This window comes from Penicillium griseofulvum (genome assembly GCF_001561935.1).
Source record: "Penicillium griseofulvum strain PG3 chromosome Unknown contig_78, whole genome shotgun sequence".
Classification (NCBI taxonomy): domain Eukaryota; kingdom Fungi; phylum Ascomycota; class Eurotiomycetes; order Eurotiales; family Aspergillaceae; genus Penicillium; species Penicillium griseofulvum.
The window spans coordinates 17043-31616 of NW_024467421.1; the positions used below are offsets into that span (position 1 = coordinate 17043).

General features: G+C 48.9%; 6 protein-coding genes across 6 annotated transcripts; 2 read left to right on the forward strand and 4 right to left on the reverse strand.

The window, feature by feature from the left end:
* Positions 1 to 131: 131 nt before the first annotated feature.
* Positions 132 to 1819, reverse strand: PGRI_081660 (acyl-CoA synthetase; the record flags this gene model as incomplete). Its single annotated transcript, XM_040795880.1, has 3 exons — positions 132 to 293; positions 345 to 1480; positions 1546 to 1819. 3 exons carry the CDS (start codon positions 1817 to 1819, stop codon positions 132 to 134), a joined length of 1572 nt encoding a protein of 523 aa, XP_040651446.1.
* Positions 1820 to 2093: 274 nt separating this feature from the next.
* Positions 2094 to 4240, reverse strand: PGRI_081670 (exocyst subunit EXO84; the record flags this gene model as incomplete). The annotated part of the gene is made up of 3 exons (XM_040795881.1): positions 2094 to 2460; positions 2529 to 3825; positions 3877 to 4240. 3 exons carry the CDS (start codon positions 4238 to 4240, stop codon positions 2094 to 2096), a joined length of 2028 nt encoding a protein of 675 aa, XP_040651447.1.
* Positions 4241 to 4470: 230 nt separating this feature from the next.
* PGRI_081680 (TOM complex receptor protein TOM20) lies at positions 4471 to 5204 on the forward strand (the record flags this gene model as incomplete). The annotated part of the gene is made up of 4 exons (XM_040795882.1): positions 4471 to 4525; positions 4580 to 4831; positions 4948 to 5009; positions 5082 to 5204. The coding sequence occupies 4 exons, from the start codon at positions 4471 to 4473 to the stop codon at positions 5202 to 5204; spliced, it is 492 nt and encodes a 163-aa protein (XP_040651448.1).
* Positions 5205 to 6515: 1311 nt separating this feature from the next.
* On the forward strand, positions 6516 to 8145 carry gel2 (1,3-beta-glucanosyltransferase gel2; the record flags this gene model as incomplete). The annotated part of the gene is made up of 4 exons (XM_040795883.1): positions 6516 to 6521; positions 6568 to 6695; positions 6771 to 6870; positions 6919 to 8145. The coding sequence occupies 4 exons, from the start codon at positions 6516 to 6518 to the stop codon at positions 8143 to 8145; spliced, it is 1461 nt and encodes a 486-aa protein (XP_040651449.1).
* Positions 8146 to 8479: 334 nt separating this feature from the next.
* PGRI_081700 (acyl--CoA ligase) lies at positions 8480 to 10266 on the reverse strand (the record flags this gene model as incomplete). Its single annotated transcript, XM_040795884.1, has 4 exons — positions 8480 to 9118; positions 9172 to 9470; positions 9539 to 10147; positions 10194 to 10266. 4 exons carry the CDS (start codon positions 10264 to 10266, stop codon positions 8480 to 8482), a joined length of 1620 nt encoding a protein of 539 aa, XP_040651450.1.
* A 328-nt stretch (positions 10267 to 10594) lies between these two features.
* Positions 10595 to 13990, reverse strand: PGRI_081710 (F-box and WD domain protein; the record flags this gene model as incomplete). The annotated part of the gene is made up of 3 exons (XM_040795885.1): positions 10595 to 13219; positions 13274 to 13596; positions 13648 to 13990. 3 exons carry the CDS (start codon positions 13988 to 13990, stop codon positions 10595 to 10597), a joined length of 3291 nt encoding a protein of 1096 aa, XP_040651451.1.
* Between the last annotated feature and the right edge of the window lie 584 nt (positions 13991 to 14574).

Genomic DNA, 14574 nt, shown 5'->3' on the forward strand with positions numbered 1-14574 from the left:
GACGAGATCAGATACCACGTGAAGATCGGCATAGGTCTTAGTTAACATACTATATGTGCATGTAGCCCTGGAGGTTGATATGAAAACTTATAAATTGGTCTCTCAACTGTATATTCGCTCTCTTACTCTTATCATGCTTTATCCGGCCAGTACTTTTGTATAATGACCTTTTTGTTGACCTTCCCCATGGCATTACGCTCGATCCCATCTACAACCTTTAGAACGGTTGGGATCTTATAAGGAGCCATCTCGTCCTTGAGCTCAGCTCGTAGAGTAGGAAGGTCTAATGTAACCTATATCACTGTTAGTTAAAGAAGACAGGTCCGCAAGCACGCAAAACATACCCCTTCTCGGAACTTGACAACTGCTGCAACTCGCTGGCCCCATTCTTGGTCCGCCAATCCAACTACTGCAACTTCTTGAATCGCATGAATGGCCAGCATCTTGCGTTCAACTTCCAATGCGGAAATCTTATATCCACCGGATTTGATCAGGTCAACAGAAGCACGGCCTTGGATGAAGTATGCACCGCTTGAATCGCGTTTAGCAACGTCGCCGGTCCTGAACCATCCATCCGCTGTGAACTCTGAGGCCGTCGCTTCCGGTTTCCGCCAATACTCACAGAAGACATTACTGCCCTTGACCTCAATCATACCGTCTTCATTCACGCCATCCACGATCCGACCGGTTTCTTTTTCAGTCAGTCGGATCTCCACGCCGGGCAATGGCCATCCTACACTGCCATCGATTCGCTTTTGAATCTCCAGCCCACAACTGAGCGCCATGCCGATCTCGGTCATCCCATATCGTTCTAGTAAAACTTGCCCGGTGATTTCGGCGAATTTTTCTTTGATTGGAGTGGGTAGAGCCGCAGATCCACTGACGACCAGCCGTAAAGCACGAGCGCCCGCCCGTGCGGCATCTTCTTGTTCCGTGCCCCGGATATGAGCATCGAAGTAGTCATTTAGACGCGAATAAATAGTCGGTACAGCCATGAATAAAGTCGAGGAGCCGTGGTCCTGCCACCGCTCCCAGATCACCTTCGGATCAAACTTCGGATGCATCTCCACCGTTGTACCACTCAGCAAACTGGAAGTCAGGCCATTGATGATACCGTGGACATGGTGGAGTGGCAGCACATGAATAAGATGGTCGGAGGGAGAGTACTCCCAGGCCTTGACTAGACAGCTCGCTTGGAAAGTGATATTCTCGTGTGTCGTCACACAGCCCTTGGGGTTTGATGTGGTTCCAGAGGTATAGATCATCAGAGCGCGACGAGTGAGCGCAAAGGGTGGTGAGAAAGAAGGTAAGGTCGGGGTCTCGTTTCGAGAGAACGGTTCTAGTCCCATGAATGGTATATCGGCGGTACATCCTTCACGTAGCGAGGGTGCGATCTTCTCGAAATGTGGATGGACAATAATCAATGAGGGGTCCGAATCTCCGATAGTGTATAACAGTTCCTTCACTGGGTGACTTGTGCCTAGTCATGTTAGCATTAATCGCGAGAGGTTTCACCTGCACATCGCCTTTTTTTTTTTCACCTACAAAGTGGAACGCAGACACCTCCAGCCGCCCACACGGCCCATTGCGTAGCAACGTAGTCATATCCATTGGGGACCAAGAAGGCAATGCGTCGTTCTTCCAAATCGCCTGTCAAACCCAATTGCTCAATTATGCGCTTCCTTAATGATGCTGCATCGGCCAGTAATTGAACGAATGTGAACGATTCTTGTTTGGTGGTGTCAATGACGGCTATCTTCTCGGGATTCTGTGCATGTTGCTCCGCCGCAGTAAAGAGGGGTAGGGATGGGATTGGCATATTTATTTGACTGAAGATATGTAGCCTGATATAACCGGATATAAACTGGTATTGCTATAAACCGGTATTAAGTAAAGGTATAGAAATCTGGAGGGGTTAAAGGCGAAGAATTCCAATGGGGATGATCCCCGGTATTTAGCCGATTGCGGAGAAAATGCCTGACAAGACGTTAATAGCTATACTACTATGTAGAATACTAGTAGAATAATAAAATCTGAATAAGAATCTCTACATAGAATTCAAATTCAACGCTGATTCAACATTTCTAACTACACTAGAATGTTCCCAGCTCGCTAGGTTGGACGGTGCGTGGCCTGTCAAACCCTTCGCCATTCTCGTCTAGTCCACGAGTCACCAAGTCTGTGAAATCCACACCCACTTCCACCAAGAGAGCGGCATGGTCGTGCACAATGTCAAGGCATCTCTGCCAAACCGATGTACCACGCTGCACGCTGCTAAGTTGTCGGTTAAGCAGAGCATTGAATCCGTCGAGGTGATGCTTAGCCCAGCGAATGCAGGAACTGCTCATTACGCTAGGGAAACATTGTTGGTAGATACTGATGGTGTTCTTGATCAGGGTGAAATAAACGTAGGAAATCTGGAAGATGTAAAGTGGTAGATCACCTTCAAAGATACAGGCCCTTGGTGAAAATGTCAGCATGCACCCATGGATATCTAAGCTTGTATAATAAGAGAGTGAAGAACATACCGGATGCGTTGGCCGATCACGTCCGAACGCGCTTTCAGGTATGTCTCGCGTGCCTGATCTTCAAACCCTAACCGAGTCAACCAGGTAACGTGGGTCTTGGTAGCCGCCGGGAACGAGTGTTTGTCAACTAGTGCCCGCGAGAGAATGCCAGCAAGCCGAGTTGCTCGCCCGTCGACCTTGAAATTGATGATGTCTTGTGCAATGGTGTTGCCCTTGAGAGTCTTGGCCAAATTCCGTAGTCGCTCGATACTGAGCACAGATGCTTCGAATCGCTGAAGCGCAATATCGATATCAAGCTCGTCCACCTGTCCTTCAACCCAACGGAGGTTCTGTTGTTTTCCATCCACGTCAATGCGTATATCAGATTTGTCTCTTGGGGTATCGGAGAGATCGAAAGCTTCTGGCTTTTTCGAATGGGAATGTTGCCGACCAGCCAGATATCCATATGCTTCCAAGGGCTTGCTGGCCGCTTCGGTCTCCGAGCGCATAGTTCGACGCAAGTCCTCGACTGTTTTGCGGAAAGTTGCTAGAAGTTCTTGTTTCGCTGAAACGTCATCATGGCGATATGTAAAGGGCTTATTTCCCACACGGATGCTGATCGATCTCCCAATGCCCCGGTCCAAAGCCTCTTCACGCGCTTGCCCCGTTCCCAGATTGGCTCCAAGATCAATCATATCAATATCGTTGAGAAGCCAGCAGTCTTCTGCCACTAGCCTCGTTGGAACAGGTCCTCGGTGGTTGGGGTGACTTTGGTCAACCCGCTTACGCTTCTTCGCAGCCACGAGCAGGTAATCGTTCAACAGCACAATGTGAACGGGTCTTCTTGGTTTCCAGGTTGCCGAATCTAGCTCAACCCAATTACCAGTTTCTAGGACGATGTGCCGTCCTGGCGCAGCTGGAAGCCACTTCTGTGACCCTTCCACTGTCTTCCACAACGTTTGTAGTTGTACGCTCCACATGCTCTCGAGGTTGGCAACCGAGCTGCGATTCGCATTGCGTTTAGGAAAAGAGTCTTCCATCGGTGACATGGGATTAGGTGAATTCCCGACGCTTGTTTGTCCGAGCGCCGTTGTCAGTTCCGCCATGAGGGTACGGAGGGTCCGCATTTCATCCTTGAGCTTCTCAGCCTCTTTACTGATCTTGATAAATTGGGTGCGATTCTGATAAACATTTTGCTGCAGGTCGGTGGATGTCCGGTTCTTGACTTTGCGTAGACTTTCTTGGTACTTTCGGATATCTTCCTCGGAGGCGTTGGCTAGCAAACTGGCCACATCTAGGATCGGGAACTCCTGGTTAGCTTTAACAAATAGACGGGACATGGAGGTCTAACATCGATCAACTGGAAGACTAGGATCTCGTAGAGCATTGAGATCGACTTTTGGTGCTGGTGAGTTCGGGTCCGCTGGTGAGGGTTGTCTCGGAAGAGCTGCCGGTGCTAATCGTCCCCCAGGCACCTGCGTTGGTAGTGACGGAACAGGAGGAGCATTGGCATCAAAATCAGGTGCACTATTGAATCGAGTCGAGTATCGTCGTTTCACTAAATCCGAGGTCGCATCGTTCTGGGGTGCCCGCTCACGTGTGGGGATTGCGGATGGGCCTGACTCGGGAGACCTGGTATTGGGAGGTAGGGGACCGGAGATGGGTTTGGGGGCACTAATCTGAGGGCGCTGACGACGAGACTTGCTCCTCAGAGTTAATCCTCGGCCTTCCATGGTGATTTCACTGTAGCAATAATCAAGGAATGGACACGGGAGGTTCAAGGGGATGACGGCCTGCTATGATTATATAATCCATTGGCTCCGGGCATCTCTGGACATCCTTTTGAAACATTTTTATCAACCACAACCACCACTCAAGCACTATCACCTCTCCAAATTCCCATACACTGTTAGGTTGGGACAAATTTGATAACTTTAATTCCATCTTATCCCACATCTTCACTATGGCTTTCCGAAACACTGCCATCGTCGCCGGCACGATTCTGACGGGAGTTCTCGGTATGTAGCATCCGTCTTGTCGCGTTCTTCAACCTTTTTGACCATTTGTACCAGCCTATGCCGTTTATTTCGATCACAAGCGTCAAAGCGACCCTAGCTTCCGCAAGTCGTTGAAGAAGAACAACAAGAAGGTCGAACAAACCGCGAAGCAGGAGGCAGAGGCCGGTGCCGCAGCCAGACTCGCAGATCTCAAGAATGCGCTCGAACAAGTGAAGAAGAACGGTGAACTTCCAACAGATCTTGAAGAGAAAGAAAGCTTCTTTATGACTCAAGTCGCATTGGGTGAATCTCTTTGTGCCTCTGAAGGTAAATTGAATCCACCGTCTCATCCTACCTCGAAGGGATTGAGCTATAGTTATAGCTCTCAATTGAAAAAAAAAAGAATCCAAAATAAACATATGGCTAACTGTATCTATCTCCAGGCTCCCAAGTCGAGGCAGCCATCGCCTTTTGGAAAGCATTGAAGGTCTACCCCCAGCCTCAGGTACGTACAAACCACTCCCGTTGTGATTGCCTTTTCATCATCTGCAATATTCTAACTGTTATAATTACACAGGATCTGATTGGAATTTACGACAAGACCGTTCCCAAGGAAACCCTCGAAATTCTCGCCGAGCTTATCGCACTTGATGGTCAATCTGCCGGCCGCAAGACTGGCACTGACGATAACATCGAATAGAACACTGGACCCCTCTCAACAACTTGTATTTTAGAAAGATGGAATTCTCAAATTTGTATCACATAATTTATATCCCGGGGAACTAGGTGGAAAACAAAAGGGGTGCGAATGAAGACCATCTAATTTGGAATGGCGATTGCCAAATGTGTTGTACTCCAAATAGATGGAGCAGAAGAGATACCAATCTAAAGCAACCTCTACTCTTTTGGTTTTCTCTGAGATACATAACCTTTCAATCTTCTTGGGGGAAGACGTCCCTAGACTGGTCTATTGTTAGAAGGAACTACTATGTATCTCTTACACTCGGAACTTGGAACCCTAGCTCTAAATCCCCACATATGTACTTTGTACTCCGTAGAGCTACCAGCGTTGTGGTACAATTCATTGCCGAGGTATGCCTTGAGTCCAAGACATTCTTAAGTTAACCTGAGGTCTTAAGGTGGAGTTCATTCTAATTATAAATGGCAATTGGTGGATATATATATATATATATATATATAACGATGTATGTGCGCCGGTAGATAAGAGGCAGTGAACTGCCCAGGTGAATAAGACATTCCCAATCGGGAAGGTGGTGGACACCTGAAAATCAAGGCCAATATCTCCGAAGCCCTAAGCCGCCCCTCCGACTACACCAGCTAGTAATATCATTAATTTTCAAATAGCAGAGAGTTGGGGATCGATGTTGTTCACTCCGTATACGAAATTCCCCCCCTGAATGTAGTAACATTTCAACACAGCCCAGATAGCCCAGAAGTGGCGTCCAAATCATTATTGAACATCTTGGCCTTGGGGAATCTTGGCCGGACTTGGCCCGGGAGATTTGGGAGGGATAAAAGAGGAAAGAGAGGAAAGAAGAGCAGAGAAGGTTGATGATTCTGATACATATAGAATTAATTTTCTATACTCTATACTATATCAATATGATACTATATTTGATTTGATTGTACAACATATACGGATCCTCCTCCGTACCAATATACTAAATAGTGAAACCTCGGATTATATGAAACCTCCAAGACCCCCAAGACCCTCTAAGTCCCTAAGACCCTCTAAATGCCCCCTTATTATTTGTTCAAAGACTTTTGATTCTCCACTTAAGATAATTACTATTTTCTTAGATTTTATTTAACTCATTTTAAAGTCCTTTAAAGTCCTTGTCCTATTCCTTTGATTTCTTTTTTTTTTTTTTGGTCTCAAGTCGTTCCTTCCCCAGTTCGCGCCGTTGCGCTTGTCACTCGTTAGATTTATTCCCCCGGACCCTCTACTTTTCTCTTCTTCTCTATATTTCATTTTACATACCCTTTCACAATGATTGTATGTGCTGTCGCAATATCAATTATATACCAAGCTAATTTCTTAGTACACTCGTCTCTTCGCATCCTTGTGTGCACTCGCCAGCACCGCGGCTGCTTTGACCCCACTTGAAGTCAACGGTAAAGACTTTGTTGACTCGAAGACCAAAGATCGTTTCCAGATTATCGGTGTTGAGTAAGGCTTCCTTGCATGGGCTGTCGCATTTTACCCCACATTCTTCAGTGGCTGACGGGTGGCTGATTCAAATAGCTACCAGCCTGGTGGCTCATCCGGCTTCACTAAGAAGCTAGACCCATTGAGCGATGCAGATGCCTGCCTGCGCGATGCTGCCCTCATGCAGCGCCTGGGTGTATGTTCACAGACCCTATATTCCTTATACAGCAACTTATTTCCATAGATTAACACCATCCGTATCTACAACCTGGAACCCTCTCTCAATCACGATGAGTGTGCTTCGATCTTCAACGCCGCCGGTATCTACATGATTCTTGATGTTAGCAACCCTTTGGCGGGTGGTTATCTGGACCGCAGCCAGCCATGGACCACCTATAGCGCCATCTACTACAAGCAGGTGTTCGGTGTTATCGAGGGCTTCAAGAACTACGACAACGTCCTAGGCTTCTTCGCTGGAAACGAGGTCATCAACGAGGACGCCCATTACGTGGTTCCTAGATACATGCGTGCTGTCGTTCGTGATATGAAGGATTACATCGCCAAGAACGCTAAGCGTGCTATTCCTGTGGGATACTCCGCTGCCGATATCCGTGACATTTTGATGGACACTATTCACTACTTTGAGTGTGACCTCAAGAATTCGACTTCTTCTCGCGCTGACTTCTTCGGCCTCAACTCCTACTCTTGGTGCGGTGACGCTAGCTACAAGACCAGCGGCTTCGAGGACCTAACCGGAGACTTCGCCGATGCCACTATCCCCGTTTTCTTCTCCGAGTACGGCTGTAACGAAGTCAAGCCCCGTATTTTCACCGAAGTGCAGGCCATTTACGGCGAGGAGATGACCCAGGCTTTCTCTGGTGGTCTGGTTTACGAATGGACCCAGGAGGATAATGAGTACGGCCTGATCAAGATCAAGGACTCTAAAACCGTGACCACTCTGGTCGACTATGATAACTTCCAGAAGCAGCTCAACAAGCTCGATATGGACCGCATCATGTCAAGCAACGCTACCCAGGCCAATGTCAAGGCTGAGGAGTGCAGTGTTTCACTCATTACCCGCGCCAAAGGCAGCCAGCCATTCTACAACGCCTGGGATCTGCCCGAGGTTCCTCCCAAGGTCGCGGACTACATTAAGAACGGCCTGCCCGATGCTCCCGTTGGCAAGTTCGTTTCTGTTTCTTCCACCACCATCCCCCAGAAGGTGTTTGACCACACCGGCAAGGAGATCACCAATATCAAGTTTGAGGTGAAGAGCGGTGTCAACACCCCCTCTTCTTCCAATTCCGGATCGAGTACCTCCAGTTCTTCCTCCTCTGGCTCTTCCTCCAGCTCCGGTTCCTCCAGCTCCGGTACTTCGACCCCTACCAACGCTGCCTCTCTCAATGGCGCTCCCTCACTTGCCCTTGGTGGTGCAGGAGGTTTCTTCATGCTGCTTGCATCCCTTCTGTAATTGCTTTGCTTTTGATTGGTTCATTCTCGAGTTTCAGGGTTCAGACTAGGACGACCGAGAGGCTAATATCAGGTCTCGATGGTTTATTCTCTGTATCGGTTACTCCATCTTGATTCTTCTTCGCCGGGTTTTCTTGTGATTCATTTATTAATCTGCACATGATTCCCTTAGAACAATTTACATACTTGGTTCTTCTTTTCGTATTTCCATGCTTTAACACACCGGCGTATGTGCGTTGGGAAGGAGTTAGTAGGCACAATGCATTGCGGCAATCTTTGACTCTCAGCTACTCTATATGTGTGTGGCATTCTTATTTCTTCCTCTCTTGTTAAGACTACAGTTTGGAAGAACGATCGTCATAGACTGTGGCGCCAATGGCCTTCCCTTGATCGACTCCTTCAGCCCTAGTTCTCAAGACCCGCTTCTGAATCTTGCCAGAGGCACTCTTAGGAATCTCATTGATCGGGATGATTTTACCGCGAAGCCTCTTATGAGGTGCCAGTTTCCCACTTACATAGGCCACCAGCTCTTCTGCGACCTGCTCCGTTGATTTTCTCGTCTCCCCAATAACCACATAAGCAACCGGTATCTCGGACGCAATCTTTTGGTCAGCAAGTCCAATCACAGCGACATCATGGACAAGCGGATGTCCATGAAGCACGCTCTCTATCTCCGCCGGGGAAATCTGGAAGCCCTTGTATTTAATGAGGTCCTTTGACCGATCCATTATGAACAGGTTTCCATCCTCATCTTGCAATCCGATATCACCGGTTTTGAACCACCCATCCGGTGTGATAGACCGCGCAGTGGCTTCGTCGTTGTTGTGATAGCCTCGGAAGATGGTCGGTCCTCGCATACACAGTTCGCCTTCGCCTTTACTCACTGGGTTTCCTTGTTCGTCAATGAACTTCACCTCAATTTGGGGAAATGGAGGACCCGTCGACCCTATTGCTTGATCCCATCGGTCCCATCTCTGTTGGAATAAGTTAAGCCGCGAAACGATTAGATGGAACTGATAGAGCATACCTGAACGTGGGAGACACCCGTCGACTCGGTCAATCCAAATCCCTGGCGGACCGGAACCTTCAGACGATCGTACACAGTACGAATCAGATCCGGTGCCAGTGATGCAGCGGCTGATGTTACCATTCTCAACGATGATAGTTGTTCGCGCGTCATTGCGGGGTCTCTGGCAAGGTATAGAACAATGGGCGGGACAGCGTAAACGTGGGTGATTGATTCATTTTGGACGCTGTGTAAAAATGTTTTGACGGAGAACTTCTCCAGTATTGTTGTCTCTATTCCCATAAAAAGAGGGAAATGTACTAGACATAAAAGTCCTTCGAATGGACTGGTTAGCCTGCAAATGAGGGTATCTCCAAAGTTGGCATACCGAAGATGTGATATGTTGGCAAGATTGTGAGGAACCGATCCTTTCTCCAGTTTATGTGTTCACCATCTACTTGTCCCTGCAGGACTATGTTCGCCACAATATTGGTATGGGTAATTCTTGCCCCCTTGGGCCGTCCAGTGGTCCCGGAAGAGTATATCAAGAATGCCATATCGACGGCTGGGTCTATCGTCGGGCGTGTTGCTCCAGTCGCTCCACCTGCTAACATAGATTCGACATTTTGCAGCTCTGCTTCTGGAGAATCGGGGCCAACAACCAACATGTGAGCAACAGGAAAGTCCACACGCTTTGCAGCTGCGATTGCAGTGTCTAAGAGCAAGGTGTGTACAATCAGTGCCTTTGCACCACTGTCAATGAGTTGGTATTTCAATTCATCAGCAGTGTATGTCGGGTTGGTCGGGGAGACTATCCCTCCGGCCCAATGGCAACCCCAAAATAAGGCGGGGACATCGATGGAATTTGGCGTAAAGAGTAAGAGAACATCGCCTTTTTGCCATCCCCACTGACTTTGGAGATTGGCGCCAAAACTCAGGGCTTGAGATCGAATATCGCAGTAGGTCCGGATTTCGCCCGAAGGTGATTTGAAGATGGCTATACCTGTCAGAATCTGGCTTTGGCACTGGAGAGATATACGTACTGTGGTCATCTGGGAAGGGTGTTTTCCTTTCGAAGAGACAATCCCAAATATCGACAGGGGTTATGTGGTGCATGGTTGTAGGATGCGGTTCAAGTTCAGCTATGTAGATAGTTCCCCCAGGCCAACCTTGAAATGACGCAAGATCTTCCTCATGGATGGCAAAAAGCTGTTCAAATGCCTTCTAGGGCAAGCGTATGAGAGTTTGAATCCCTGATGTTAGGCATTTAATATCAGAATGGCTAGTGTGCCTAGTGTGTCGTCTATTTTTCTTTTTTCCTTTGCTTGATACTGTTGCTCACTACAATGGCACTGAAGAATGTTTCTCGATTCGAACGCAATCGACTGTATTAAGCCCAGATTCTCTGGAAACAAACTGAAACAAAATGTAAAACCTATTGACTCTAAACAACCCTCGCTTTACCCTTTCCCTTGCCTGACGGTGAGGCAGGTATTAGCCCCGCGAGAGATGGGAATTCCTCCCACTCACCATCCTCCCGACTCTTGCCCTCAGCTAAGCTGAGTTGAATTGCAAACTCTAGATCATCCATCTCTTGTCGTCTACTGCTCTCAGCCTCTTCGGCTGCAGGCGGGCATACTCCCTTGGCATACTTGATAGGGATAGAAGACACTTGGTCAAATGGTAGAGCAGCACTTTGCTCATCAAGCAGGCTAAGGCGAATTGCCTCGGCAAGTTCGTCATCATTATCGTCTGAGGGATTTTGATAGGGGGACGAAGAGGATGAAACCTCGCCAAGGCCAAACGAACTAGGACCAACAGTGTCGAATGAAGCGCTTGTAGCCGAGCTAGAGATTGTGGGGCTGTCCTTAGGTTTCGCCGCACCGCCAGAGCAGGCCTCCTCGCTCAGGAGTTGGGCATACGCCAAAAGCTGTTCCTCGTCGATATCTGGACCAAGAAGATCAATTCCGAAACGCGCGCTCAAATGTGCTCGTTCTTTCTCATCGGCAATTTTTTGACGCTCCATATCCACGCGCTCGTCTTCAATAAAGTCCTCAATTGCACCCCGGCCACTATTATTGAAGCGTTGGCCTTCGGCAGCCCCGTTGCTGCGACGTAACAAATGGCGAAGGCGGCGCTTGCTGGACTTGTACTGATCGGCCTCGGATGAACTGTAAGACCAGTATCGCAAGTGGGTGCCAAGTGATACCATTCCACGCAGGACGGTTGGGTCTGGATCAAGGCAGATAGCCCCTGTAGCATAGTAATTGTTTCCAACACCTAGAATAGAGGCTTCGGCCTGCACAAGCCGACGACGTGCCCGGGTCGAAAAACGGGAGTTGATGGTCCGGATTGGCTTGGTAGATGATGCTAGCGGATCCCAGGCTTGCACGAGGCCATCATTACCGCCATGTACAAGGTACAATGATGAGATGGCCAAGGAAGACACCTGGGGCGAGTCTGTTTGAATGATGCGCAATGGGGAGATGGGATTGATAACCTCCGTAGATTTCGCAGCCGGGGTTCGGATATCCCAGACAAACACCATCCCTGTACGGGTTCCAACAGCTAGGTATCGAGCGCGTTGCCCGGGAACTTCCAGGCTAGACCGTGGCTGATCCATATGTGGTAACATTGGGGATGATGTCGCAGACGAGGTAGAGCTCCCACTCATAGCCAAAAGAGGATCCTCTTCGGCTGTAAGGGTCGCGAAAGTGGACGCATCCAATACACTAGCGCTCACTTCCGTAGACTTGCGGTCACCAAAAACAAAATCCGAGAGACGCCACCCGAAGTTGGTCGAAGGTGAGTCCATCCGTCCGGAAGATCGAGATGGGGAAACAATGCTAGTAACGGCCGGAATGTTAACCGGGCCACCGAAAATTGATGGCCGAACTTCCGTTGTACCCAATATGGGCTCTGGCGTAGCTGGCGGGGCTGAGCTGAAATCAGACCCAGAAGCAGTGCGCATGAAGCGCCGGATCGATGCCTTTGCGTCTTCGTCTGAGCCGCGAGCAATGACAATGACCGACTCACCTGCCCCGCATCCGTCATCGCCAGCAAAGTCCACCTTAAGATCGCGCTGCATGTCCCAGCTTTCACAGACTTTGCGGAAATGCTTAGGCTTAAAAGAGATAAAATTTTCAATCTCCTTCGTTTCAGCAGCAATCTGGTGCTCATCTAGTCCCATGGAATCCGATGAAGATCGTGGACTGTAGCTGCCATCGACCAATTCACGATTAAAGGGGTCTGGGCGTGCTACGCGCCTGCTCGCTTCGATCATCTCCCAATGCACACTTCTGCCAGTCTTCCAAGCCACCTCGTCCAGCTGCTCGGTGTTTAGTTTGGCTGTGGGTAGGAGCTCAGGTGCCCGAGGCAGTTCAGTGAGGTAGAATATCTCTCCTAGCGCATTAAGGGCAACGGCCCAGATTCGTTTTCCTGAATGGCGCTTGGGTGAATATTGATCGTCCACGGCGATTCCAATAATAGGAACACCAGGGCACAGGACCCATCTAGCAGTGGCTTGGCCTTGCTCATAACGCCTCTCGTAAGTCGGATGAGGACCCAATGAATACGCAGTCAACACGCCCGAAGACGATCCAGACAGCATCCCCACCAACCCCTGGGTCATTTTGAGGATCTGAGGAGATTTGGCAATCCACACTGAACAGACAGCATGTGTGATCATGTTCACGGCCGGGATGCCGAGTGGTGGATGAGAACCCAAATCCGAAGCTCCTAAGAACCGACCACGCTGCTCCGTCGTTGAGATAAAGTAGCTGCGACCCTGGGGGCACCCTTCGCCATAGATCATGCCATATGGTTGACTGACGTCCATCAAGTTAGGCACACCGACCATGTCACCCGATCCGAGGCCGTATTGAGCTTCACCAGGAAACAGATCGGCAAAGTGGCGGAACATTTGGTGATCGGAGACACCCCAGGTGCCGACTTTTACGGTCGATGGGTCACTTGCAGAGGCTATCCCTTGCTCTGCGGCTCCATGGATGAAGTGAGGGTTCTTGTCGGGCCTGAAAGAGGCATGTATGTGACTGACTGGGAAGAGGAGCTGTGATGTATACGTAGCTATAGCACTACCATGCCGAGCACTCGCCGCACGTACAGTTCCATGCTTCTTGGGCGGGTCGAAATGCGCCGGTTTCCCCCGAGATAACGACTGCATCAAGCGGGTGCGCAAGATGTATTCGCTGCGCCAGGAGGCTAGTGCAGTCAGCCTCGCGAAGAATCGTCTGTCCGACTGTAGGTCTGCCGCATCGGTATTGGTACGCCGATCATTCTCAATGGCATGGGGCCCGGGGAAGAATCGCGAGAAGGCGATCCTCCAAGCATGAGGAGTAGTCACTAGCGCATGGAATCGATGGGATACCAAGGTAATGGCGGACAAGGATTGTGGAGGTAGATGCGATAGAATATGGGTGAGAACCTCTGGAGATTACGGTCAGGATACTGGCGCCGCCGGAGTTGCGGGACACCTACCATTCGGAAATGTCTCAAGAGACGTTTGCGACTTTCGAATAGAAGCCACTAAGCATAATCCAGTATTTGCTGTTTGTCTTGGGGCAGTGCGAGCATTCTCGTGTTGGCTCACTCGATGGACCTTAAGCGGGGCAGAGCGACCGTCGACCTCGTTCAGGGACGCGTCGGATTCGTGTGTCGACATGCTCGGGACGTCTGCAGAGTCTCTGATCTCCTCTTCCTCGAGGAGATCAGAGACTTGAGCGTCGTCGAGGTCATGTCCATGCTGGGTGGGACTGATTGTGACTGGATATGAGTCAACGGGGGGCGTACTTTGAGACACGGCAGTAGGCTCTGGTTGCATAAAAAGGTCTTGACGGAAAGATGAGGTGATAGCGACTGATCCAGCGAGAAAGCCTGGGTCAGTCGAGTCAATAAATGTGGGAGTAAAAGGATTGATATGAAAGCGAAGTGATGTTGAAGAGGGAAAGAAATGGGAGAGCGCAAAGATACCCGAAGAGGCGAAGTGGCCATCCCGCACATTAGAGGCTTCGATATTACGGGCTATATACGAGACTCGGCTTATGGCGCTATTCTTTTATAGTTAATATAAAAAATATGATGTCTTTTAGTGTGTCTTCATATGTGCGTTTTTATCTTTTTTTTTCAGTTGTATAGCTAAGATGAAACGCAGTAAAATGGCATACAACGAGGGATATATTACATATGTAGTAAAAGAGGGACTATTTGATTCTCATTATAGATCAGTCTTATTAACTATTCTCCATAGCTTTCCTTTGCCTCCTTTTCTTTCTACTATGTATTTCTTTCAGAACAAAATTTATACTGAATGGATTGAACGCGTTTAGCACGTGACAGCGCGACAGAAGCCAATCAGCCAGTATCACCAACTTTCTTTTACTTTAAAATCTTGTGATTTTCCTAGAA